The sequence below is a fragment of the Melanerpes formicivorus genome, unplaced genomic scaffold (assembly GCF_026170545.1).
Source record: "Melanerpes formicivorus ecotype bairdi unplaced genomic scaffold, bMelFor1.0.p_v2 SCAF_78, whole genome shotgun sequence".
In the NCBI taxonomy this organism is placed as follows: domain Eukaryota; kingdom Metazoa; phylum Chordata; class Aves; order Piciformes; family Picidae; genus Melanerpes; species Melanerpes formicivorus.
Window position 1 is genome coordinate 590,761 of NW_027142430.1, and position 26,629 is coordinate 617,389.

Sequence of the window (26,629 nt, forward strand, 5' to 3'; positions counted from 1 at the left end):
ACTTTATTTTCTCTGCCCCCCCCCCCCTCCCTGCACCTCCCCCCCCCATGCACGTTCAGATCTCTTCAACCTTCAATACGTGCTGCTGCTTCCAAACAGTCTCCCTCTAAGCATGCAGGACCCCACTGCAGCTTGACAAAGAAGTTTGAATTCCTATCCCTGTGCAAACATCATGGGGAAGCTATTTACATTTTTGCACCCCTGCCTCCTAACAGCAGCAACAGCAGCTTTAAGGTTCATGCACTGGAGAGCTGTGCTTCGTGCCTTGGCTTTGGCCTCTGCTCCAGGAGCAGAGGGAAAAACCAAAGCCTGGTCCAAGAAGCTCCCCACAGGTGATTAAACCTAATTTCTGGGTTATAAAGGAGCTCTCTTCAAGCATGCTGACCTCCCTGCAGCCAGTCAGATGTCGCTTCCCCTCTGTATTCTGCGTCTTCAGCCCCTGGTGCAGATGTGCTCTGTGCTTGCCTTGGTGAGTGGGAGCAGACAGAAGCAGATGTCTTGGGTTTTATCAGGAGTGGCACTGAAGCAGAGCCAGGGCTGTTTCTGTCAGCTTCAGTGAACTGCCAGATTGCTTCCAGAATGGGTCTTTATCTTAGGTCATCTTAAAGAATACAGAAGAGAATTAACCAGGTTGGAAAAGACTTCCAAGATCACCAAGTCCAACCTATCACCCAGCACCACCCAATCAACTCAACTATGGCACTAAGGGCCTCATCCAGGCTCTTCTTAAACACCTCCAGTGATGGGGACTCTACCACCTCCCTGGGCAGCACATCCCAGTGGCCAATCTCTCTGTCTGTGAACTTCTTCCTAACATCCAGACTGAACCTCCCCTGGCACAGCTTGAGACTGTGTCCTCTTGTTCTGGTGCTGGTTGCCTGGGAGAAGAGACCAACCCCCACCTGGCTACAACCTCCTTTCAGGGAGTTGGAGAGAGCAAGAAGGTCTCCCCTGAGCCTCCTCTTCTCCAGGCTAAGCAACCCCAGCTCCCTCAGCCTCTCCTCACAGGGCTGTGCTCCAGACCCCTCCCCAGCTTTCTTGCCCTTCTCTGGACACCTTCAAGTGTCTCAATGTCCTTCTTGAACTGAGGAGCCCAGAGCTGGACACAGGACTCAAGGTGTGGCCTGAGCAGTGCTGAGCACAGGGCACAATGACCTCCCTGCTCCTGCTGGCCATCTTGGATGGACCACCTTTGGTAGGGACAATCTTTTGAGCAGGGCCTCTTGGGACAGGACAAGAGTGATTGGTTTAAACTAAACAAGGGAGATCCAGACTAGAGTGAAGAAAGAATGGTTTTATGCTGGGGGGTGGTGGCTCTGAATGAGGGACCTGGGGTTGTTCAGCCTGGAAGAAAGGAGACTGAGGGGAGTCCTTCTGGCTCTTTACAACTCCCTGAAAGGTGGGTGCAGCAGGTGGAGGTTGGTCTCTTGTCCCAAGCAACAAGTGACAGGGTGAGAGGACATGGCCTCAAGTTGTGAGAGGTTTAGGTTGGACATGTGGAACAATTTCTTCCCTCAAAGGGTTGTCAAGCCTTGGCCCAAGACCCTGGCCCAGGTTGAACACAGAGGTGGTAGAAGCCTCTTTCCTGGAACCATTTCAGGTCAGGATGGATGGGGCTGTGAGGAACCTGATGTCCCTGCTGACTACAGGGCAGTTGGACTGTATGACTTGGAAGGTCCCTTCCAACCCAAAGCATTCTGTGATTCTATGATCTAAGCTCAGATGGAGCAATCTGGATGCCGAAGACTGGCTTCAAGTTCACACTGCTGTTACTTTTGCTTCCAGTTTCTTTCCCCATCCATGAAGAGCCAGAAGTCAGTAAGAACTAGAAGTCAATAAGCAGAAGTCAATAAGCAACCAGCTACCAGCACTCAAAGCATGCTGCAATTTACTCATCTCCTTATCTTCTCTAACCTGAGTTGAAGCCATGATGCCACAGCACCCTCTGGGCAGAGCTTCTTTGTGTGTCATGAGCGTGGGACCTCTCCTCACAGCCGTCACACAAAGCCTTTGCTGTTTCATACATGCCAGTGGGATTCAATGAGGGTGCTGAAAGCAGGAGGTGGTTGAATATTAGATAAGTAGGTGGCATTCCAGGTGATGTGTTCCATTGTCAGACAGCAAAAGCTGGGCTGTGCTGAGCAGGGACTGCACAGCCAGCCGTCAGTGCTCAGCCATGGTGCAGAAGCAAGCCTGGTGCTGCAAGAGAGGATGGAGCCTCCAACCAGCTTCAGAATAAACACACCAAGCTGGAGGAGATGTTGCATTTCACAAGCTGCAAGAGCTGCTGGTGACTGCTGGGGAGAGTTCAGTCCACAATGGACCCTGTGCTCTCGGGCTGGCCTCCAAAGATCTGGGAGAAGAACTCAAAGGCCAGGCGGACGTGGATGGGGACGAAGACGTAAGCTGTGTACAGCACCATGGCGAAGACAGTCACGGTGATGGTGTGGAACATGGACCTCTCCCAGGGCTCCAGCACATAGCTGCAGGTGATCAGCAGGTACTGGAAGTACAGCCAATAGATATAGTCCTTCACACGCTTCACATCCATCGTCAGCTGCCAGGGGTGCTGAGGAGAGGACCTGTAGGGACAGAGACATCTGGGTTACAGCTGCAGTGGAAGGAGAGAATTGGAACTAAAATATGATGTGGTGGCCTTCATTTGGCAGAACCCCAGCATGGTGGGGGCTGAAGGGATCTCTGGAGATCATCCAGTCTAAGCCCCTGCTAAAGCAGGGCACCCACAGCAGCTTGCCCAGCAGCACAGTGCCTAGGGGGGGTTGGAAGCTCTCCACACCAGGAGACTCCACAACCTCTCTGGGCAGCCTGCTCCAGGCCTCTGGGACCCTCACACCAAACAACTTTCTCCTCCTCCTCACCTGGAACCTCCTGGGTTCCACTTTGTGCCCACTGCCCCTTGTCCTGTCCCTGGGGGCACCACTGAGCAGAGCCTGGCCCCAGCCTCTTGCCCCCCACAGCTCCTTTGTCTTTTGCTGAGCATTGCTCAGCTCCCCTCTGGGGCTGCTCTTCTGCAGGCTCTCAGCCCCAGGGCTCTCAGCCTTTGCTCCTCACAGAGCTGCTCCAGGCCCCTCAGCATCTCTGTAGCCTCCCCTGGACTCTCTCCAGCAGTTCCCTGTCTCTCTGGAACTGGGGAGCCCAGAAGTGAACCCAGTCATCCAACTGTGCCCTCACAGAGTAGAGGTGGGGGAGAACCTCCCTTCACCTGCTGGCCGCACTCTTCTAAGCACACTCCAAAACGACCTGGAAGGTCAGCTCACAGTACAAGGCACTACAGCAGGCTTTAGTCCTGCTGGAAAACCTTCCACCAGGTCATTTGGCTCTCCTCTTGCCCAAGATGCCAGGAACAGAGATGCTTGGGCATGTCACGTCCCTGCAGCCTTTGCTTCCCAGAGAGTTTAGGGCAAGAAATGTTTTGCCTCGAGCAACCAATACTGAAGGTAGCAGTGGAACATTTGCAGCCTGTGATTAAAATAATGAGGGGCCACTGCCCTAGGACAAATCTATTACAGGAGGCAGTGGTTTACTGCCTCTGGAGCCTGCCCAGCATCAGTCTGGAGGCATCTGGGTATGCACTGGAAGGAAGACAAATTACCAGCATAAAGGATCCCTGCTTTGCTTTGCCACAGCTTGGCTTGGCTTACTGAGGTGTACAATTCTTGCCCTGTGGATGCACTGTTAAGCACTCACACCATGGATCCTCTTTCTCCTTCTTGTTTCCTTCAGGTCACCAGAAGCAGCAGTTCAGCGTGCTGCAAATGGAGCATCCTGCCAGGGAAGATGCAGGCACTAAAAGGTGAGGCTTTGCCCCTTCTTCTTTGCAAGGCCAACCACTGCAGGGTGCCACAACTCAAGGCTCAGCAAGAGACAAAGGAGCTGTGGGGGGCAGGAGGCTGGGGCCAGGCTCTGCTCAGTGGTGCCCAGGGACAGGACAAGCGGCAGTGGGCACAAACTGGAACCCAGGAGGTTCCATGTGAAGAGGAGGAGAAAGTTGTTTGTTGTGAGGGTGCTGGAGGCCTGGAGCAGGCTGCCCAGAGAGGTTGTGGAGTCTCCTTGTGTGGAGAGCTTCCAACCCCACTTGGATGTGCTCCTGTGTGCCCTGCCCTGGGTACTCCTCCTCTGGCAGGTGGGTTGGACTGGGTGATCTCTGGAGGTCTCTTCCAACCCCTACCATTTTGTGATTCTGTGGTTGTTGAGAAGATGGCTGACTGCCTTTGCTCCCCACCTTCCTCATGCTTCTCTCCTCTGCTGCTGTTTCTCCTCCCATCCCTCAGGTTCCCCATCCAGACCTCTTTAACATCTGTTCCCCAGTAGCTCCTCAACTCTCAAGAACCCTGTGAATGCAACCTCACTCCTGGAAACCAGAGCAGTGAAACTACAGACAAAAATTGCTCTACTTGCCCCATCTTCCTCCCAGCCTTTCCTTTTCACCAGCCCCCCTGCTTCCTCCAACCATCAATACCTTCCCTAATACTTTTTCCACATTGTCCAACCATCAGTATTTTCCCTAAATACATTTCACCCCTCCTTCTCCCAAAGCTGTCTGTTTCCCTCACTTCCATCATCTCCCCAATCTACTACACCACACTTTGTAGGCCCTGCCATGGTTTTGAGGGGTGGATCATTATCATTTAACTTCTATCACAGCATGGCTCAGGCAGGAAGGGAGCTCAGAGCTCATCTGCTCCAAGCTCCCCACCATGCCCAGGGACACCTCTCAGCTACACTCAGCTGCTCAAGGCCTCAGCCAGCCTGGCCTCAAACACCCCCAGCAAGGAGGCAGCCACAGCCTCCCTGGCCAGCTTGGGCCACACTCTCACCACCCTCACAAGCAACAACTTCTGCCTCAGCTCCACTCTCACCCTGCTCTGCCTCAGCTTCAAACCATTCCCCCTTGGCCTGGCTCCAGACCCCCTCAGCAAAAGTCTCTCTGCAGCCTTCCTGCAGGATGCCTTCAGGTGCTGGCAGGCAGCTCTGAGGTGCCCCTGGAGCCTTCTCCTCTGCAGGCTGCACACCCCCAGCTCCCTCAGCCTGTGCTCCCAGCAGAGCTGCTCCAGCCCTTCGATCATCTCCGTGGCCTCCTCTGGCCTCTCTCCAGCAGCTCTGTGTCCTCCTTCTGCTGGGGACACCAGACCTGGAGGCAGGATTGGAGGTGAGGTCTGAGCAGAGCAGAGCCCAGGGGCAGAATCCCCTCCCCTGCCCTGCTGCCCACACTGCTCTGGCTGCAGCCCAGCACCCAGCTGCCTGCTGGGCTGTCAGTGACTGTCTTTACCGTAACAACTTCATTTGCAAGGCTACAGGTTGGGGACAAAGGTCCCACTGCTTTCTGTCCTGGTATGAATGGAAGTCAATTCCTTTCAGATCATTTATTTTAAGCCAGAACTGAAGGGAGGCCTTAGAGCCTTGTAAATAGTGCAAAGCCTGTAATAAAAGTGGCACAGCTGGCAATCTGTGACTCATGGGCAGCCAGAAGTGCCTCTGTCTCTGCCTGCTGCAGACAGAGCTGCATCTTTCAATGGAGAGGTTAAGCCTTTTGCTGTGCAAAGGCAAACAAGAAGGGCCCTCTCAGACTCTCCAGGATGATGGTGTTGGCACTGGGGTTATTCCTGTGCTAGGTCATCTCCCACCTTTCTTGTGTCAATACCTGCCAAGCCTGCCTGCCACATGGGGAAGTGCCAAGCTGCAGTGTTTAAGCTGCTTTGCTGCAGCTGTTTAAGGCCCCGAGGTTACCAGATGGGTGCTGCAGAGGTTTGGATGGAGAGATACAGAATACAGAATTAACCAGGTTGGAAAAGACCTCAAAGATCACCAAGTCCAACCTATCACCCAGCACCATCCAATCAACCAAACCACGGCACCAAGGGCCTCAACCAGGCTCTCCTTAAACACCTCCAGCAAAGGTGATTCCACCACCTCCCTGGGCAGCACATCCCAGTGGCCAATTACTCTTTCTGGGAAGAACTTTCTCCTCACCTCCAGCCTAAACCTCCCCTGGCACAGCCTGAGACTGTGTCCTCTTGTTCTGCTGCTGGCTGCCTGGGAGAAGAGACCAACCCCCACCTGGCTACAACCTCCCTTCAGGCAGTTGGAGAGAGCAAGAAGGTCTCCCCTGAGCCTCCACTTCTCCAGGCTAAGCAACCCCAGCTCCCTCAGCCTCTCCTCACAGGGCTGTGCTCCAGACCCCTCCCCAGCTTTCTTGCCCTTCTCTGGACACCTTCAAGTCTCTCAATGTCCTTCTTCAACTGAGGGGCCCAGAAGTGGACACAGGACTCAAGGTGTGGCCTAAGCAGTGCTGAGCACAGGGCACAATGACTTCCCTGCTCCTGCTGGCCACACTCTTCCTGATGCAGGCCAGGATGCCCTTGGCCTTCTTGGCCCCCTGGGCACACTGCTGGCTCCTGTTCAGCTGCTGTCCACCACTACCCCCAGGTCCCTCTCTGCCTGGCTGCTCTCAGCCACTCTGACCCCAGCCTGTAGCACTGCCTGGGGTTGCTGTGGCCAATGTGCAGAACTTGGCACTTGGATGTGTTCAATCTCATGCCATTGGGACCTGCCCATCTGTCCAGCCTGTCCAGGTCCCTCTGCAGAGCTCTCCTAGCCTCTAACAGATCAACTCCTGCCCCCAGCTTGGTGTCATCTGCAAACTTACTGATGATGGACTCCATCCCCTCCTCCAGATCATCAATAGATATTGAACAGGATGTGGCCCAGCACTGATCCCCAAGCCAATGTGCTAATGCTGCCCACAGTGGCACAGACACTTATGCCAATGCAGAGCTGGTTTAAAGGTAAGGAAAACGTACCCCAGGATGATTTTCCTGCTAGCAGAGCAGCCTGCCAAGCTGCAGACTCACCACTATCACTTACTAACCACTGCTGGCCTGGAGGGACACATGAATAAAGTATGAAGTAATTAAGACAAGTAGCAGACCTATTGAGGCACACCCAAGACTGTTCCCCTTGCCACCCAGCTCTGGCACCAGCAGCCAGCCTGTGCCTCCCGGGCTCTCCCAGAGGATGGCACAGGGGATAACCCCAGCCCCAGGCTCTCCACACCTCTCATGGGATGCAGGATCTCTTGGTGCAGAGGCTGTGTGGTCTCCAAATGAATAATAAAGACTGAGATAAGTAAAAGAGAGGCAAATGACAACCTCTGCCCTCATCACTAACACACTCCCAGTGCATTTAGCCTGGAGAAGAGGAGGCTCAGGGGAGATCTTACTGCTCTCTACAACTTCCTGAAAGGAGGCTGCAGCCAGGTGGGGGTTGGTCTCTTCTCCCAGGCACCCAGCAGCAGAACAAGAGGACACAGTCTCAAGCTGTGCCAGGGAAGGTTTAGAAGTGATCTGACCAGGACAGAGCAGAGGGAAAGAGAACCTCCCTCAACCTGCTGGCCACACTCTTCTCCATGCACCCAGGACACCATTGGCTTTCTTGGCCCTGAGAGCACACCAGTGGCTCAGGGTGAACTTCTTGTCCTCCAGCACTCTCAGTGTGTTCTCTGCAGAGCTGCTTCCCAGCAGGTCTCCCCTCACCTGTACTGCTGCAGGGGGCTCTGTTCCTTTCCAGGTGCAGGACCCTACCCCTGCCCTTGCTGAACTTCATCTTTGCTTCCTAACATTGAAGCACAGACAGAGGAGACAACATTTAGCACTGAGCCTTTAATCCTGAGGAAGAGGAAATGCTTCTGCACTTCCACAAGAGCAGTTTGGGAGACCTTCTTGCTCTCTACCTGAAGGGAGGTTGTAGCCAGGTGGGGGTTGGGCTCTTCTCCCAGGCACCCAGCACCAGAACAAGAGGACACAGTCTCAAGCTGTGCCAGGGGAGGTTTAGGCTGGAGGTGAGGAGAAAGTTCTTCCCAGAGAGAGTAATTGGCCACTGGGATGTGCTGCCCAGGGAGGTGGTGAAGTCATCATCCCTGGAGGTGCTCAAGAGGGGATTGGATGTGGCACTTGGAGCCATGGTTTAGTTGTCAGGAGGTGTTAGGTATTAGCTCATAGGTTGGACTTGATGATCTCTGAGGTCTTTCCCAACCTGGTTGATTCTGTGATTCCCATCTACCCAGAGGCTTCCCTTGGGAGCAGGACTGCCTTGGACATGCAGCAGAGACAGCGTGGGGTAATGCAGTTCTAGATGCATAACTTATAAAGGGAAAACATAGGAGGGAAGGGAAAAGAAAAGCCATCTAAAGGCAGCTGCACAGCCAATGAGCCACCAGAACCCACTGTGATACACATCCCTCCTCTGAAGGCACTTCATCTGCATTCCTTTAGAGCTGGTCTGAGGCACAAGCGATGCCCAAAGCTCCACAGCCCCAGGGGTCTGGGGCAGCCTCACCACAAGGCTCACTAATAATCAGAGCAGTAGGCAGCAAAGCAGTGAAGAGAAACTTGTGAAGAGAAAAAGCCTGTGTATTAAACAGGACTTAGGGGCACAGAATGGTTTGGGTGGGAAGGGACCTCTCAAGCTCCTCAATTCCAACCCCCCTGCAGCCAGCAGGGAGAGCTGCAGCTAGAGCAGGTTGCTCAGAGCCCCCAACCAACCTCACCTGGGATGGTTCCAGCCAGGGGGCATCCCCCACCTCTCTGGGCACCGTGGGACAGGGTTTTACCATCCTTTAATGCAAAAAACCCCAGGAGTTAAATTCTCTACTGACTCCTCAGTTTTTCAGGTTTGATCAGTCTGATCAGGTTTGGCTGGGAGGGAGGTGCTGATATGATCTGAATGAGGCACCTCCAATCCTGCCTCCAGGTCTGGTGTCCCCAGCAGAAGGAGGACACAGAGCTGCTGGAGAGAGGCCAGAGGAGGCCACAAAGATGATCCAAGGGCTGGAGCAGCTCTGCTGGGAGCACAGGCTGAGGGAGCTGGGGGGTGTGCAGCCTGCAGGGGAGAAGGCTCCAGGGGCACCTCAGAGCTGCCTGCCAGGACCTGAAGGCATCCTGCAGGAAGGCTGCAGAGAGACTTTTGCTGAGGGGGTCTGGAGCCAGGCCAAGGGGCAATGGTTTGAAGCTGAGGCAGGGCAGGGTGAGAGTGGAGCTGAGGCAGAAGTTGTTGCTTGTGAGGGTGGTGAGAGTGTGGCCCAGGCTGGCCAGGGAGGCTGTGGCTGCCTCCTTGCTGGGGGTGTTTGAGGCCAGGCTGGCTGAGGCCTTGAGCAGCTGAGTGGAGCTGAGAGGTGTCCCTGGGCATGGTGGGGAGCTTGGAGCAGATGAGCTCTGAGCTCTCTTCCAGCCTAAACCATTCTGTGATGCTATGATTTGAATTGAGGTACTCAGCTGGGCTGTGGAAATGCCTTCCTGTGCAGAGGCCATGGGACAACTCCAAGCAGCTATGATTCAAATGAACACAATTCAGTTTCACAGCCATTAAGCCATATTCACATTATTTTCAGGACTTTCCCCTCCAAGCAAAAAGAAGACATAAAACACCCCCCACAAAACCCAACCAAACACAACCCCCCACATCCCCAAACAACCAAAACCAAACAAAAAACCCCAACAAAACAAACCAAAAAGCCAGGAGAGAAACCTGTAAAGCAGCTTTTGTGGTTTTAAGTGGCAACTTGATTTTCTTGCTTGTTGACACTTGGATCTGATTAGGGCAACTGAAAAGATCAATCATCATCCCCCCCCCCCCCCCCCCCCCCCCCCAAAAATAGGAATAAATCCCAGGTTTCATTTAAGAGCAGGCTTGATCTTATGAAAGAGTTAAAGAATCACAGACTCACAGAATTGTCAGGGCTGGAAGGGGCCTCAAGGCTCAGCCAGTCCCAACCCCCTGCCATGGGCAGGGACACCTCACACCACAGCAGGTTGCTCACAGCCACAGCCAGCCTGGCTGCAAACACCTCCAGGCAGGAGGCTTCCACCACCTCCCTGGGCAACCTGTGCCAGGCTCTCACCACCCTCATGGCCAACAACTTCTTCCTCACAGCCAATCTCAATCTCCCCACTTCTAGTTTTGCTCCATCCCCCCCAGTCCTATCCCTCCCTGACACCCTCACAAGTCCCTCCCCAGCTTTCCTGGAGCCCCCTGCAGATCCTGGAAGGCCACCAGAAGGTCTCCTGGGAGCCTTCTCCTCTCCAGCCTGCACAACCCCAACTCTCTCAGGCTGTCTCCAGAGCAGAGCAGCTCCAGCCCTCTGCTCCTCCTCGTGGCCCTTCTCTGGACACCTTCCAGCCCCTCCAGAGCCTTCCTGGCACAGAGGCTCCAGAACTGGCCCCAGAGCTGCAGCTGTGGTCTCAGCAGAGTGGAGCAGAGGGGCAGAATCCCCTCCCTGGCCCTGCTGGCCACACTTCTCTTGCTGCAGCCCAGGCTCTGCTTGGCTCTCTGGGCTGCAAGTGCTCCCTGCTGGCTCCTGAAGAGCTTCTCCTCCCCCAGCACCCCCAAGGCCTTTCCTTGAGGGCTGCTCTGCAGCCAGTCCCTGCCCAGCCTATAGCAGTGCCTGGGATTGCCCTGCCCCAGCTGCAAGACCTTGCCCTTGGTTTTGTTGAACCTCATGAGGTTGGCTTGGGCCGAGCTCTGCAGCCTGTCCAGGTCCCTCTGGATGGATCCCTTCCCTCCAGCTGTCTGCTGCACCACACAGCTTGGTGTCATCAGCAACCCTGCTGAGGGTGCACTCAGTGCCACTGTCCATGGCACCAGCAGAGATGTTGAACAAGCCTGGTCCCAGGACTGATCCCTGAGGGACTCCACTTGTCCCTGGCCTCCACCTGGCCATGGACCCATTGCCAGCCACCCTTTGGGTGCAGGCCTGAAGCCAGTTCTGTATGCACTGAATGCTCCATCCATGGAACCCCTCCTGCCCCAGCCTGGAGCCCAGGCTGTGGTGTGGGACAGTGCCGAAGGCTTTGCTCAGCTCCAGCTCAGTGACCTCAGTTGCTCAGCCTTCATCTCTTGATGTTGTGACCTTGTCACAGAAGGCCATCAGGTTTGTCAGGCAGGACTTGCCCTTGGGGAAGCTGTGCTGATTGTGCCCAGTCACCTTTTGTCATTCCTCTGCCTCAGCAGTGCCTCCAGGAAGATCTGCACAACAACTCCATGCCTGGGGTTGTTGTGGCCTGTGTGTAGAACCTGGCTCTTGGAAGTGTTAAATCTCATGCCACACTCACATGCCAGGTTCTACACATTGGCCACAACAGCCCCAGACAGTGCTACAGGCTGGGGTCAGAGTGGCTGAGAGCAGCCACATGGAAAGGGACCTGGGGGTAGTGGTGGACAGCAGCTGAACATGAGCCAGCAGTGTGCCCAAGGGGCCAAGAAAGCCAAGGGCATCCTGGCCTGCATCAGGAAGAGTGTGGCCAGCAGGAGCAGGGAAGTCCTTGTGCCCTGTGCTCAGCACTGCTGAGGCCACACCTTGAGTCCTCTGTCCAGCTCTGGGCTCCTCAGGTTAGGAAAGATGTTTAGCTGCTGGAAGGTGAAAGAGAGATTGGCCATGGGATGTGCTGCCCAGGGAGGTGGTGGAGTCATCATCCCTGCAAGTGTTTAAGAAGAGCCTGGATGAGGCCCTTGGTGCCATGGTTTGGTTGATTGGATGGTGCTGGGTGATAGGTTGGACTTGGTGATCTCTGAGGGCTTTCCCAACCTGGTTAACTCTGTATTCTGATCTTACCACACACAGAGGTGACACTGCCTGGCCTTTATTGATAGCCTTAATTCCCACTGTTGGAGCTACTGTGTGGAGCTATCACCTGGAGATGCCAGTGTCAGGGCCCTGGCTCTCATTTATCTCTCAGGAGCAAGGTTCTGGGGGCTTTGTTCCCCTCCAGCAGCCTGCAGGTCTGACTGGTGTCTTAAAATGCACTTACAAGGAATTCCCTCTGGATAGAAACGTGCCAGCAGGGCAGGAATTTCTCACACAGAGTAAAAGGACTTCCAGCCTGCATTCAGGTCTAGATAAGCTTAACTAGGGTGGAGGAAAGCAAACCCCAGCCCTGAGATAGCCCCATGAGCATTAAACAGGGGGGCTCTGGGGCTATGAATTAAAGTTGGGCCAGGTGTTATGAATGGGGGAGGAGGGAAAACAGCAACCAATCACTCAATCCAGCCCTAAAGTCCTGGGCTACAGCAAGAGCAGTGTGGCCAGCAGGACAGGGAGGGGATTCTGCCCCTCTGCTCCGACCCCACCTGCAGCACTGCCTCCAGTTCTGGTGCCCCCAGTGAAAGACAGAACGGAGCAGGTCCAGAGGATGCCATTAAGAGGATCAGAGGGCTGCAGAACCTCCCCGATGGGGCCAGGCTGGGAGAGTTGGGGCTGTGCAGCCTGGAAAAGAGAAGGCTCCAGGAAGACTTTAGAGCAACCTTCCAGTACCTGAAGGGGCTCCAGGAGAGCTGGGGAGGGACTTGTGACAAGGGCTGGGAGTGCCAGTAAAAGGGACAAATGGCTTTGAGCTGGGAGAGGGGAGATAAGGAAGAAATTGTTTCCAGGGAGGGTGGGGAGACACTGGCACAGGCTGCCCAGGGAGGCTGTGGCTGCCTCCTGCCTGGCAGTGTTGAAGGCCAGGCTGGATGAGGCCTTGAGCAACCTGGGCTGGTGGGAGGTGTCCCTGCCCATGGCAGGGGGTTGGAACTGGATGATCTTCAAGGCCCCTTCCAACCCAAACTCTTCTATGAACCTCTATTCCAGGAAGGCTCTGGAGGGGCTGGAAGGTGTCCAGAGAAGAGCCACGAGGAGGAGCAGAGGGCTGGAGCTGCTCTGCTCTGGAGACAGCCTGAGAGAGTTGGGGTTGTGCAGGCTGGAGAGGAGAAGGCTCCCAGGAGACCTTCTGGTGGCCTTCCAGGATCTGCAGGGGGCTCCAAGCAAGCTGGAGAGGGACTTGTGAGGGTGTCAGGGAGGGATAGGACCGGGGTGGATGGAGCAAAACTAGAAGTGGGGAGATTGAGATTGGCTGTGAGGAAGAAGTTGTTGGCCATGAGGGTGGTGAGAGCCTGGCACAGGTTGCCCAGGGAGGTGGTGGAAGCCTCCTGCCTGGAGGTGTTTGCAGCCAGGCTGGCTGTGGCTGTGAGCAACCTGCTGTGGTGTGAGGTGTCCCTGCCCATGGCAGGGGGCTTGGAACTGGCTGAGCCTTGAGGTCCCTTCCAGGGCTGACAATTCCATGAGTCTCCTCCCAGCTGAGCAAACCCAGCTCCCACTACAGGGAATCAGGCACCATTAAAAATGTCTTTACACAGAGATTTTAACAAGAATCTCCTTCCTCTCAACCTGGAGTAAAAGCCCCTAGCAGCAGCAAGGCCATCTCTGATTTCTCCTCCTCAGCATCCAGCCTGCTGACTCAGCACACACTTGGCCCTCCCCCAGTGTGCCAGAGGGACTGTAAGCTCTGGAGGTAGCTGCTCCTGCCACCATCTGTGCCACCCCAGCATGAGTTTGAGAGCTGGTGAGGCTTTATTGCTGTACATGACTCAGATAGCTGGCATGTGGGGGAATGTTGGCCTGGGGGGGTGGTGCTTTATTAGGAAAATGAATCTTCTAGGAGTGGAAAAATACTTGGAGTGAAGATCTCCCCTGATGAAAGGCTGAGGGACCTGGGGCTTTTCAGCCTAGAGAAGAGCAGGCTGAGGGGAAGCTTAGCTCTGCCCGTCAATACTTGAAGGGTAGGGGTCAGGAGGATAGGGCCAGGCTGATGGACACAGTCTCAAGCTGCTCCAGGGGAAGTTTAGGCTGGAGGTGAGGAGAAAGTTCTCCCCAGAGAGAGTTGTTAGCCATTGGAATGTCCTGCCCAGGGAGGTGGTGGAGTCCCCATCCCTGGAGATGTTCAAGAGGGGATTGGATGTGGCACTTGGTGCCATGGTCTAGTCATGAGGTCTGTGGTGACAGGTTGGACTTGATGATCCTTGATGGTCCTTCCAACCTTGCTGATACTGTTGTCAGTGGTGCCCAGAGACAGGACAAGGGGTAAGAGGCATACACTGGAACAGGGAAAGCTCCACCTAAACATGAGGAGCAACTTCTTTACTTTGAGGTTGGTGGAGCCCTGGAGCAGGCTGCCCAGACAGCTTGTGGAGTCTTCTTCACTGGAGTAATTCAAATCCCACCTGGACATCATCCTGTGCAACCTGTTTGTTACATCAGAATCAATATTACTCCAGAACACAGAACTAACCAGGCTGGAAAAGACCTCAGAGATCATCCAGTCCAACCTATCACCCAGCACCATCCAATCAACTAAACCATGGCACCAAGAGCCTCATCTAGTCCCTTCATAAACACCTCCAGTGATGGTGACTCCACCACCTCCCTGGGCAGCATATCCCATGGCCAATCTCTCTGTCTGTGAAGAATTTCTTCCTGACATCAGCCCAAACCTCCCCCGGCACAGCTTGAGACTGTGTCCTCTTGTTCTGCTCTTGGTGACCCTGCTCTGCCTTGAACTGGATGATTTCCAGATGTGAAGGTAGAGCCCAGGGTCTTGTCCCCCCAAACCAGTCTGGGCCCAGTAGGGTCAGAAAGTGCTTGATAAGGGAGAGACATGGAGTGGGAATAACCAGACCAAAACCAAGGGAATTCTGGAAAATGCAAAATAAAGCTGGAAGCTGCCCAGGGACATGGCACAGAGCAGGGCTGCCAGGGGCTGCTCTGCCCTGGGACTGCAGGGAGGATCAATGGGATTGGGATGGGGACAGGGACAAGGACGCAGTCCCTGCCTGCTCTCCCAGGGGAACAGCTTCCAGGGGCTGCAGAGAAACTGCTCTGCAGCTGGAGGTTGGTGGAGCACTGGAACAGGCTGCACAGAGGTTGTGGAGCCTCCTTCAGTGGAGTCATGCAAAAGCCACCTGAGCATCACCCTCTGCAACCTGCTCTAGGTAACCTTGCTCTGGCTTGAACTAGATTATCTCCAGGGGTCCCTCCCAACCACTCCCATTCTGTGACGGAGTGGCAACAACCAGGCAGCTTTAGAATAGAATTAACCAGGTTGGAAAAGAGATTTGAGATCAACTCCAACCTATCACCCAGCACCATCCAATCAACTAAATCATGGCACCAAGGGCCTCATACAGGCTCTTCTTAAACACCTCCAGCAATGGTGACCCCACCACCTCTCTGGGCAGCACATCCCAATGACCAATGACTCTTTCTGGGAAGAATTTCTTCCTCACCTCCAGCCTAAACCTCCCCTGGCACAGCTTGAGACTGTGTCCTCTTGTTCTGCTGCTGGCTGCCTGGGAGAAGAGACAAACCCCCACCTGGCTACAACCTCCCTTCAGGGAGTTGGAGACAGCAAGAAGGTCTCCCCTGAGCCTCCTCTTCTGCAGGCTAAGCAACCCCAGCTCCCTCAGCCTCTCCTCACAGGGCTGTGCTCCAGACCCCTCCCCAGCTTTCTTGCCCTTCTCTGGACACCTTCAAGTCTCTCAATGTCCTTCTTCAACTGAGGGGCCCAGAACTGGACACAGGACTCCAGGTGTGGCCTAACCAGTGATGGGCATAGTGCACAATGACTTCCCTGCTCCTGCTGGCCACACTCTTCCTGATGCAGGCCAGGATGCCCTTGGCCTTCTTGGCCCCCTGGGCACACTGCTGGCTCATGTTCAGCTGCTGTCTATCATTACCCCCAGGTCCCTTTCTGCCTGGCTGTTCTCAGCCACTCTGACCCCAGCCTGTAGCACTGCCTGGGGTTGTTGTGGCCAAAGTGCAGCCCCTGGCACTTGGATGTGTTCAATCTCCTGCCCTTGGACTCTGCCCATCTGCCCAGCCTGGCAAGGTCCCTCTGCAGAGCTCTCCTACCCTCTAACAGATCAACTCCTGCCCCCAGCTTGGTGTCATCTGCAAATGTGCTGATGATGGACTCCATCCCCTCCTCCAGATCATCAACAAAGATACTGAACAGGATGGGGCCCAGCACTGCTCCCTGGGGGACACCACTGGTGCCTGGCTGCCAGCTGGATGTGGCACCATTCACCACCACTCTTTGGGTTTTTCAGAAACTTTTCTGCTTTACCTTGCTCAGAAGGATGAACTCCATCAGCTTCTTCATTTGCCAACACTGAGCCTCCTTCCTGCTGACCTGAGTGCTGACAGAGGTCCTATTTTGTTTCCTTTTAATAGAAAAAGTCACCTGAGCCACAGGAGACCCTAGGAGTCTAGTGAAATCCTTTTGCTGTTGATGAAATGGCTTTGGAGGGTGTCAGGTAGTGATAGGCCTGGGGGGGGATGGAGCAAAACTAGAAGTGGGGAGATAGAGATTGGCTGTGAGGAAGAAGTTGATGCCCATGAGGGTGGTGAGAGCCTGGCACAGGTTGCCCAGGGAGGTGGTGGAAGCCTCCTGCCTGGAGGTGTTTGCAGCCAGGCTGGCTGTGGCTGTGAGCAACCTGCTGTGGTGTGAGGTGTCCCTGCCCATGGCAGGGGGCTTGGAACTGCATGGTCCTTGAGGCTCCCTTCTAACACTAACAATTCAGAGATTGTATTTTACCTCCAGCAGCTTCAAAGGAGGCATCAAGATCCTCACTGACTGGCACTGCAGGAGTGGCAGAGCTGCCTGCAGCTGACCCAACCTCCCACCTCTCCATCTCTGAACACAGACCCAGGCCCCATGTGCATGTCCCTTCAGTAGCTCTTCACTAACACCATGCTCCCCAGCCCTGGTTTGCTGCTATTTTAGCTTCAGCTGGAGCTAATGGCTTCATGTCTTCTCAAGGAAGAGAAGGGTGATCTGCAGCACCCACAGGGATCTCACACAGAGAGAGGCTCCCAACCATTCCAGCAGCAGCAGAACAGCAGCTGAAAGCAGTTAACGTTTAGACCCATTTCATGCCTTAACTACTCCCTGATACTTGGGTGCTGCTCCTAGCATCCTCCAAAATCCCCTCCATCTCTCCCTGCAGCCAGGCCCTCCTGCCACTCTTCTTTCTCTAATCACTCTTCAGTGGTGCCCAGGGACAGGACAAGGGGCAGTGGGCTCAAAGAGGAACCCCAGGAGGAGAAGGTTGTCTGGTGTGAGGGTGGTGGAGGCCTGGAGCAGGCTGCCCAGAGAGGTTGTGGAGTCTCCTTGTGTGGAGAGCTTCCAACCCCCCCTGGGCATTGTGCTGCTGGGCAAGCTGCTGTGGGTGCCCTGCTTTGGCAGGGGGTTGGAGTGGGTGATCTCCAGAGGTCCCTTCCAGCCCCCATGCCTGCTGGGACTCTGGGAAGGAGAAGGTACAGCTTGTCTATGACAGCATCCTTAGAGCAGCCCTGTCCCATTTTCTTCCAAGGCCAAATTAATTTTTCAGAGACTGTTCTGAAGTTTCCTCAGTCCCTTCCTTACATAAGCACCTGCTGGCAGATTATGACAAACCCTTTCCTTTCCAGCTCTCTCTGTGCTCCAAGCCCTCCCATTATGACAGGACTAGCACCTTGGAGTAGAACAAAGGGGATAAGCTCTGCCAGAGAGGACAAGTAAATGGGTGAGGTGAAACCCCAGGGCAAGCTCTCCCTGTGGTTTGAGGGTAAGCATAGCTCAGGTACATGTTCTGAGACACAGCTGTGGTGCCCCAAGGACCTCAAGTCTGTGACTGGAGATCAGCACCAGGTTTAAATTGCAAATACTTACAGATGGAGAGTTCCTGAGGAACTCTTCCAGGAGGTATCTTAGAGGGGTTTGAGCTTTTGCTTGGAAAAGGCCTCTGAGCTCATCCAGTCCAACCACCAGCCCAACACCACCATGGCCATCAAACCAGGTCCCCAGATGCCATGGCCACACATTTCTTGAGCACTCCAGGGATGATCACCACCTCCCTGGGCAACCTGTGCCAGGCTCTCACCACCCTCATGGGGAACAACTTCTTCCCAACAACCAAGCTGAATCTCCCCACTTCTAGTTTTGCTCCATCCCCCCCCCCAGTCCTATCACTCCCTGACACCCTCCAAAGTTGTGTTAGCAACTTATCACTCTTTCCACAACAAAATTATTCCTAATATCCAACCTATTCCTCCCCTGGCACAATTTCAGGCCATTTCCTCTCATCCTCACTTGATACTACAGAGAAGAGACCAACCTCCACCTCCCCCCAACCCCCTTTCAGGGAGTTACAGAGAGCAATGAGGCCTGCCCCCAGCCCCCTCTTCTCCATTGTTCCCTCAGCTGCTCCTCCCCAGCCCTGTTCCCCAGCCCCTTCCCCAGCTTTGTTGCCCTTCTCTGGCCCCACTTGAGCCCCTCAGTGCCCTTCCTGGAGCGAGAAGCCCAAACCTGAAGCCAGGATTCAAGGTGCAGCCTCCCCAGTGCCCAGGCCAGGGGTGCTAAGCCTCAGGACACCAGCCTGAGCTCCCAAGGGAGCTTCAGCCTTTAAAGTCAAGAAGGTTGTGTAAACATCACTCCATCAGCAGCATAGCTGGGATGTTTGGGCTAAAACATAAGATTTCCTTTCAGCTGTGGCTCTTACTTTAACCTGTCTTCTTTGGCTGGCTCCGAGTCACTTGTGAAGCAGCTGAAACTGCCAGCTGCTCTCAGGTGATGTGTAATCTGAGCAGAGTTACGACAGGCATGAGTGGGAAACAGGTACCAGACTCTTGTGCAAGGGCACCTCCTTGGAGCTCTCATGAAAGGCAGCAGCGTTGCACCATGCCAGCTATTGGTCTGGCAGAAGAAAGGAAAACTGAGGTGAGAGCCTTGCACCTAGATAAGGAATGAAAGAGATGGCAGATGGACATTCTTGACACACAACACTGCAACTGCCCTCACTTCATCCCTCTGAGCAAGCTTTGAGCACACAACAACCTTCAGAGGTGAGGAGAGCAAGGCCACCTGCACTGGTGGAGAGACCACAAGGAATGCTCCTGTGAGGCAGCAGGGCAAGACAAGGCTCTTCAAATCTGCACCATGCCACTGGGCTGATTTCTCCTGACAAGAGGTAGGGCCTGGGTTATGCTGGAGCAGATGGCTCAGAGATTCTCCTCTCCCTCTGCTCTGCCCTAGTGAGGCCACAGAAGGAGTATTTTGTGCAGTTCTGGGCTCCCCAGCTCAAGAGGGGCAGGGATATACTGGAGGGAGCCCAGCAGAGGCTACAAGGATGATGAAGAGCCTGGACCATCTCTGTGCTCCAAGTTAGCCTTATCATTACTGATAAAAGAAAGGCTGAGAGCCCTGGGGGTGAGAACCTGCAGAAGAGCAGCCCCAGAGGGCAGCTGAGCAATGCTCAGCAAGAGACAAAGGAGCTGTGGGGGGCAAGAGGCTGGGGCCAGGCTCTGCTCAGTGGTGCACAGGGACGGACAAGGGGCAGTGGGCACAAACTGGAACCCAGGAGGTTCTATTTGTCCAGGAGAAGAAACTTTTTCGGTGTGAGGGTGCTGGAGGCCTGGAGCAGGCTGCCCAGAGAGGTTGTGGAGTCTCCATCTCTGGACATGTTCCTGTGTGACCTGCCCTGGGTGACCCTGCTTTGGCAGGGAGGTTGGACTTGATCTCCAGAGGTCCCTTCCAACCTCCACCATTCTATGACTGTACGGCATGGGTGAGGAGAAAAGAGGTCTTCAGAATGACCTGCTGATACCTTATCTCAGCTGCTTTGCACATACCCTGTATGCACACACAGAGGAAGCAGAGAAGTGAGCATGGGGCAAGGTGGGTGGCTCCCTTCCATGGGGACCCAGCCAAGCATTGTGTCACAGCCCAGCTGTGTGGGGTTCTCTCCTCCTGGGGTGCTGGTTTGGGGAACATCCACTCAGCTCCACATCAGGAGCACAGCCAGGCTCCAGGAGCACAGCCACTACACAAACTAGAAGCTCAGTGAAACTGGCCTGGCAGAGCATGGCACAAAGCATCCAGTGCTCTGTGCTATCAGCCAGCTGGAGCACCTGAATCTCGGTGCCATTTGCCACATCCCATGGCCTGGAGACTTTTTGGGCACAGGGCTGGCGGAGCAAGGACTCCTGCAGCCCTCAGCTGCTCTCCAAGCACCTTTTTCTCCACATCTGCCGTTACTGCTGGATGAAGAACGTCCATGTCCTCTGCAGATCTTCTCTCCATCTCTCTGCCAAAACCACAGCAGCTCGAAACCAGTCCAAGAATTGCTTTCAAGACACAAGTCCTGATGCCTTACTCATGATAGTCATGAGCAGAAGAGAAAGACCACCCTGAGTTCAGGGATCTGCTGGAGAGGGTCCAGCAGAGGGCTACAAGGATGATTAGGGGACTGAGCACTGCCTGAGGAGGAGAGGCTGAGAGACCTGGGGCTGTTCAGTCTGGAAAAGCTAAGACTGAGAGGGGATTGAATAAATGTTTATCAATGGCTGAGGGCTGGGGGTCAGGATTGAGGGGACAGGGACAGGCTCTGCTCAGCTGCACCCTGGGATAGGACAAGGAGCAATGGATGTAAGCTGCAGCACAGGAGGTTCCACCTCAACATGAGGAGGAACTTCTTCCCTGTGAGGGTCCCAGAGGCCTGGAGCAGGCTGCCCAGAGAGGTTGTGGAGTCTCCTTCTCTGGAGCCTTTCCAGCCCTGTCTGGATGTGTTCCTGTGTGACCTGTGCTGGGTTCTCTGCTCCTGCTCTGGCAGGGGGCTGGACTGGAAGATCTCCAGGGGTCCCTTCCAACCCCTGACATCCTGTGAGTTCCTAAAGCACATTAAAATACCCTAAAGCACTATGCACACTGACTAAGTGGAGGAGCAGCAGTTATCACAGAGCTTCTCCTCTCCGCTGTCTCAGCTCCATAACATGGAGGTCCTCTTGCACCTACTTCACACTAAAGAGCATCTGAAGCAACCAACAACTCTAAGATGAGCCAAACAGCAGAAATCTGCAACCAATGACCACTGCCACCACACTGCTATGAGTAGCACCTTCACCTTGCCTCTTCCTCCACTTCTCAACTATTTCAGCTTTTTAACTTGGGTTTGGTGAAGCCTTTGCTAAGTCAAACCACCTTCCCGACAGCTGCACCAGCAACCCCACCTGGGGATCTCTGAGTCTGCATCATGGAATCATTTTGGTTGGAAAAGACCTTTAAGCTCATCCAGTCAAACCATTCCCTATCTCTGCCAGGGCTGGTGCTAAGCCATGGCCCTCAGCACCACATCTCTGCCTCTTTGAAACCCCTCCAGGGACAGGGATTCAACCACCTCCCTGGGCAGTCTGTGCCAGGCTTTGAGAACCCTTTCAGGGAAGAAGTTTCTTCTCACATCCAACCTAAACCTCCCCTGGTGCAACTTGAGGCCATTTCCTCTTGTCCTTAAGACTAGAGAGGAGAGACCAACCCCCACCTGGCTGCAGCCTCCTCCTTTCAGGGAGTTGGAGAGAGCCAGAAGATCTCCCTCAGTTTCTTTTTCTCCAGGCTGAACACCCACAGCTCCCTCAGCTGCTCCTCACCAGCCCTGCTCCCCAGACCCTTCCCCAGCTCTGTCGCTCTTCTCTGGACCCACTCCAGCCTCTAAATGACCTTCGTGGAAGGAGGGGCCCAAACCTGAACCCAGGATTCAAGATGCAGTCCCACCAGAGGTGAGCTGCAGACTGCAGCTCTACAGCAACAAGTCCAGAGGGACCCTGCTGGAGGCTGCAGGTGCTTCTGCCCTGCCACCGGCCAGCAGCATCCCTTCAGGAAGCCTGGCAGGAGGATTCCCTGCTGCCATCCCTCCTCCAAGGCCTTCACTGCAGCGCTTCCCCCCCCCAGGTGCTGCCCAAGGTCACCGTCCCCTCGCTGCGGACAAGCCTCGGGACGATGCCCTTGGGCGAGCCGAGCCGGGGGGCTGCCCGCCGGGGACCGACCGACCCGCCCGCTCGCTCGCACGGGGACGCGCACCGCCCTCACCTCCGCTCCACAGCTCTCCGCGCACCTCCACCGCCCGGCACGGCACCGCCCGCTGCACCGCCTTTAAATACCCATGGCCCGCTCCGCTCCGCGCCCCTCCGCGCCCCGCCGGCCGCGGCCGCGCCGGGGGCCGCTCCCCGCCACCCCGCCCCTCCCCGCCCCACGCCGCCGCTGCTGCCGCCGGGCCGGGGCTGGCGGCGGGACCGGGGCTGGCTGTCACCCGGGGGTGGGTGGCACCGCGGGCTGGCTGTCACCCGGGGGTGGCTGTCACGGCCGGCTGGCTGTCACCGGCGAGCCTGGCGCCCTCCCCCGAGCTCCCGGCGGCTTCCCCGCGGTGCTGCGGTAGAGCTGGCATCTGTGCAATGCTCTTGCGTAACGCTCTCGGTCGGCTGCGGGATGCAGGGACACTAAAGGCTGGGTCCTGCCCCTGGGTCACAGCAACCCCAAGAACGCCAAAGGTTTGGGGTAGAGTGGCTGGAAACTGATCCCTGGAAAAGGGCTTGAGGTGGGGGTGGGAGTGGGGGGTTGGCTGATAGCAGCTGGAGGTGAGCCAGGGGGTGCCCAGGTGGCCAAGAAGGCCACCAGCATCCTGGCCTGGATCAGCAATGGTGTGGGCAGCAGGAGCAGGGCAGGGGCTGTGCCCCTGGACTGGGCACTGGGGAGGCTGTACCTTGAATCCTGGTTCAGTTCTGGGCCTCTCACTCCAAGAAGGACACTGAGGGGCTGGAGCAGGTCCAAAGAAGAGCAATGAAGCTGGAGAAGGGTCTAGTGAACAGGGCTGGTGAGGAGTAGCTGAGGAAGCTGGGCTTGATCAGCCTGGAGAGAAATAGGCTGAGGAGAGACCTCCTGGCTCTCCGCAACTCCCTGAAAGGAGGTTGGAGCCAGGGTGGGGGTTGGTCTCTTCTCTGTAGCAACAAGCAATTGGACTAGAGAAAATGGTCTCAAGTTGCATCAGGGGAGGTTTAGGTTGGATATTAGGAATAATTTTGTTGTGGAAAGAGTGATCAGTTACCGGAACAGGCTGCCCAGGGAGGTGGTGGAGTCCCCATCCCTGGCAGTGTTCAGAGAGGTGGAACATGGTTTAGTGGCCATGGTGGTGTTGGGTTACAGTTGAAGTTGATGATCTTAGGGAGATCCTTTCTGGTGCTAATGATTCTATGAGGCTCTGGGGAACCAGATACCAGCTGGGCCAACCTTCCCCTGGACATCTGGAGCCCACCTGGCTTGTAGCTGGAGTTAATGCTTTTATTATACAGATACCTTGTGGTTTATCAGCTGGTTGTCTGGTTTGGAACACACCTGGGGAAGGCACTGGCGTGCTGGCAGCTGCCTGGGAGCTCTCCAGCTCAAATAGGAAAGAGCTGAGCATTGCAGTGTGCTAGAGCATGGCTGGGAGAAACCAGTCTTAGAAGAGGAAAGTGGTGAGAGTGCAGAAATGAGATGTGGAGGGACAAGTGCTTACAAGTGCTTTATCTGATGCTGCTAACCATGGGGCTTCAGTTCCCTTAATTTATTCTGCCCCTGGTATCAAAACAGAGCCACAAAAGAGCTACCCAAGACCTTAACTTTGCTGTTTCAGTGAGAAATAAGAGTAAGAGAAACTCTTTGTGCACTGCTTTCTCCTCAGGCAGCAGGATTCCAGATGCAGTCTGGCCCAGACAGACCTGCTCCTGACAGCCTGATCCCATTTCTCAGCCTTCAAAAGTGTTGCTATGTGACACTGCTGAAGGGATAAGTTAATGGCATGAAGAAAGGGAGAGGTTTGTTCTGTGCTCTTTCATTTAATGCAGTGGGTTTTGCTGCTGGGCTCTGCCTTGAGCTTTGGGACAGATGGGTAGCACCACCTGTGATGAGGGTGATCCCTCCAAAGTTACTTTTGCAGTGGCTGGAGAGCAGCCAAGCAGAAAGGGATCTGGGGGTAGTGGTGGACAGCAGATGAACATGAGCCAGCAGTGTGCCCAGGTGGCCAAGAAGGCCAAGGGCATCCTGGCCTGCATCAGGAAGAGTGTGGCCAGCAGGAGCAGGGAAGTCATTGTGCCCTGTGCCCAGCACTGGTTAGGCCACACCTTGAGTCCTGTGTCCAGTTCTGGGCTCCTCAGGTTAGGAAAGATGTTGAGCTGCTGGAAGGTGTCCAGAGAAGGGCAACAAGGCTGGGGAGGGGTCTGGAGCACAGCCCTGTGAGGAGAGGCTGAGGGAGCTGGGGTTGCTTAGCCTGGAGAAGAGGAGGCTCAGAGGAGACCTTCTTGCTCTCTGCAACTCCCTGAAGGGAGGTTGTAGCCAGGTGGGGGTTGGTCTCTTCTCCCAGGCACCCAGCCCCAGAACAAGAGGACACAGTCTCAAGCTGTGCCAGGGGAGGTTCAGTCTGGATGTTAGGAAGAAGTTCACAGACAGAGAGATTGACCACTAGGATGTGCTGCCCAGGAGGTGGTGGAGTCCCCATCACTGGAGGTGTTTAAGAAGAGCCTGGATGAGGCCCTTGGTGCCAGGGTTGAGTTGATCAGATGGTGCTGGGTGATAGGTTGGACTTGGTGATCTTGAAGGTCTTTTCCAACCTGGTTAATTCTATCCTATTCTATTCATAGTGCCTGAACCCAAACCCTGCAGCTGGTACTGGAGCACAGTGACCAGCTCATGAAGAAAGAGCAAACTCCTTGCTGGGCTGCTGGGTAGGAGCCAGCATCCCCTTGAAAAGGACACAGCAGGTGAGACTCAGAGGGTGTGCTGGTTCCCAGTTCGGGTGGGCTGACATTTTCCCCCCCACCATTAACTTTGCCAGAGCTGCTCAGCTGGAAGCAAGTGAAGGTGTATTTACAGGCAGAGCTACACTCTGCAGTGGAATGCAATGGATGTGTGCAAAATATCCAGGGGTTACAATAACTACAGGGATTTACAAGTGATAAACAGCACAAGAACAACACTGGTCAAGGACCAGGGGAAGCTACCAGCTTCTCCTTCTCTGCTCCCCCCTTACCCTCCTGTACAAAAGGGAGAAGAGACAGAAGCAGAGGAGTTAATACCAAACCAGTGCAGCCAAGGTCAAGCAGAAGCAAGGCAGTATCTCTCCAGAGCCAAGAAGTCAGAAGAGAGGAGAAATTGTTTTGGTACAACCAGTAGAAGTCCCTTATCTCTCCAATGGGATTGTTTAGAGTTACCTTTATTTCCCCTTTTCACGCCCAAGAGTGATTTAGTTACATCTTACTATTTTTCTGTTCAAGATCTGTGAAGATATTTAAAGGCATAGCCCAAAACTACCACAGCAGTGCAGTGGGACAGGCTCAGTGCATGGGAGCAGGGAGCAGGGAGGCTCCCTCTGCTGCTCTGCAGGGCTGCTTGGATGTGCTGCCAGCCCACAGCTGAATTTCTGCAGAGCTGGCAACAGCTGTTTGTCCTGCTGATTGTCCTGCTCTGCCTTGAGCTGCTGAAGGACCATCAGAGCAGCTGCTGGAGGAAGGCTTCCTGTGAAAGCTGCCAAGGCCAGGCATGCCTGGGCACAGGGACGTGTTGTGACTTGGGTGTGCAGCAGGAGCTGCAGGGAAACTCCTCTTGCCTTTCAGGGCAAAAATCCTTCACTTTGGCCTCCTGAGTATGGAAATCGTAGAATCACAGAATGGTTTTGGTTGGAAGAGACCCTTTAAGCTCACCAAATCCAACCATAAACCCAGCACTGCTGAGTTCACTTCTAAACCATGTCCTTCAGCACCACATCTTCACAGCTTTGAAATCTCTCCAGGGATGGGCACTCCAGCCTGGGCAGCCTGGGTTAGGTTTTGACAACCCTTTTGGGGAAGAAACCATTCCTCATGTCCAGCCTAAACCTCCCCTGAGGCAACTTCAGGCTGTTTCCCCTTGTCCTCTCACTTGTTCCTAGGGAGAAGAGACCAACCCTCATCTGGCTCCAACCTCTTTTCAGGGAGTTGTAGAGAACCAGGAGGTCTCCCCTCAGCCTCTTCTCCAACTCCAGGTCCCTCAGCTGCTCCTCACCAGACTTGTGCTCTAAACCCTGTACCAGTTTCCTTGCCCTTCTCTGGACCTGCTGCAGCACCTCCCAAAGGCAGCAGGTACTGCAGTGACCCTGGAGGCTGGAGATGGCCATGAGGTGGTTGCCCTTACACTGCTGAGTAGAACGGCTTTCTACCCCTGGGTGGGAGCTGCGAGTCAGGGAGAGCTGGTGTGGATTCTTTGCCTGCTTTCCCCTGCAGCAAGCTGCCTCTCAGAGGTGAGTTGAAGTATGCATGTTCTCTGCAGCCATGCAGGGCTTAGCTCAGCTCATGGCTTCACACACACATGGAATCACAGAATCACAGAATCAACCAAGTTGGAAAAGACCTCAGAGATCACCAAGTCCAACCTATCACCCAGCACCATCTGATCAACTAAACCATGGCACCAAGTGCCTCATCCAGGCTCTTCTTAAACACCTCCAGTGATGGTGATTCCACCACCTCCCTGGGCAGCACATCCCAGTGGCCAATCTCTCTGTCTGGGAAGAATTTCTTCTTAACATCAGCCTAAACCTTCCCTGGTGCAGCTTGAGACTGTGTCCTCTTGTTCTGCTGCTGGCTGCCTGGGAGAAGAGACCAACCCCCACCTGGCTACAACCTCCCTTCAGGGAGTTGGAGAGAGCAAGAAGGTCTCCCCTGAGCCTCCTCCTCTGCAGGCTAAGCAACCCCAGCTCCCTCAGCCTCTCCTCACAGGGCTGTGCTCCAGACCCCTCCCCAGCTTTCTTGCCCTTCTCTGGACACCTTCCAGCAGCTCAACATCTTTCCTAACCTGAGGAGCCCAGAACTGGACACAGGACTCAAGGTGTGGCCTCAGCAGTGCTGAGCACAGGGCACAAGGACTTCCCTGCTCCTGCTGGCCACACTCTTCCTGCTGCAGGCCAGGATGCCATTGACCTTCTTGGC

At 54.9% G+C, this 26,629-nt stretch overlaps 1 protein-coding gene and 1 long non-coding RNA gene across 2 annotated transcripts; one reads left to right on the forward strand and one right to left on the reverse strand.

Annotated features, from left to right (window-relative positions):
* Positions 1–45: 45 nt before the first annotated feature.
* SPTSSB (serine palmitoyltransferase small subunit B) lies at positions 46–21,859 on the reverse strand. Its single transcript, XM_068164270.1, has 2 exons — positions 21,726–21,859; positions 46–2,582 (listed from the first exon to the last, which is right to left on the reverse strand). The coding sequence occupies exon 2, from the start codon at positions 2,549–2,551 to the stop codon at positions 2,309–2,311; it is 243 nt and encodes an 80-aa protein (XP_068020371.1). The 5' UTR covers positions 2,552–2,582; positions 21,726–21,859; the 3' UTR covers positions 46–2,308.
* A 703-nt stretch (positions 21,860–22,562) lies between these two features.
* LOC137454258 (uncharacterized) lies at positions 22,563–26,323 on the forward strand. The gene is made up of 3 exons (XR_010990566.1): positions 22,563–23,485; positions 24,308–24,427; positions 25,594–26,323. It is a non-coding gene; the product is annotated as an uncharacterized lncRNA (long non-coding RNA).
* The last annotated feature ends 306 nt before the right edge of the window (positions 26,324–26,629 follow it).

Coding starts and splice junctions, on each gene's coding strand:
- SPTSSB (XM_068164270.1), bottom strand. CDS start 2,551: ATGGATGTGAAGCGTGTGAAGGACTATATCTATTGGCTGTACTTCCAG.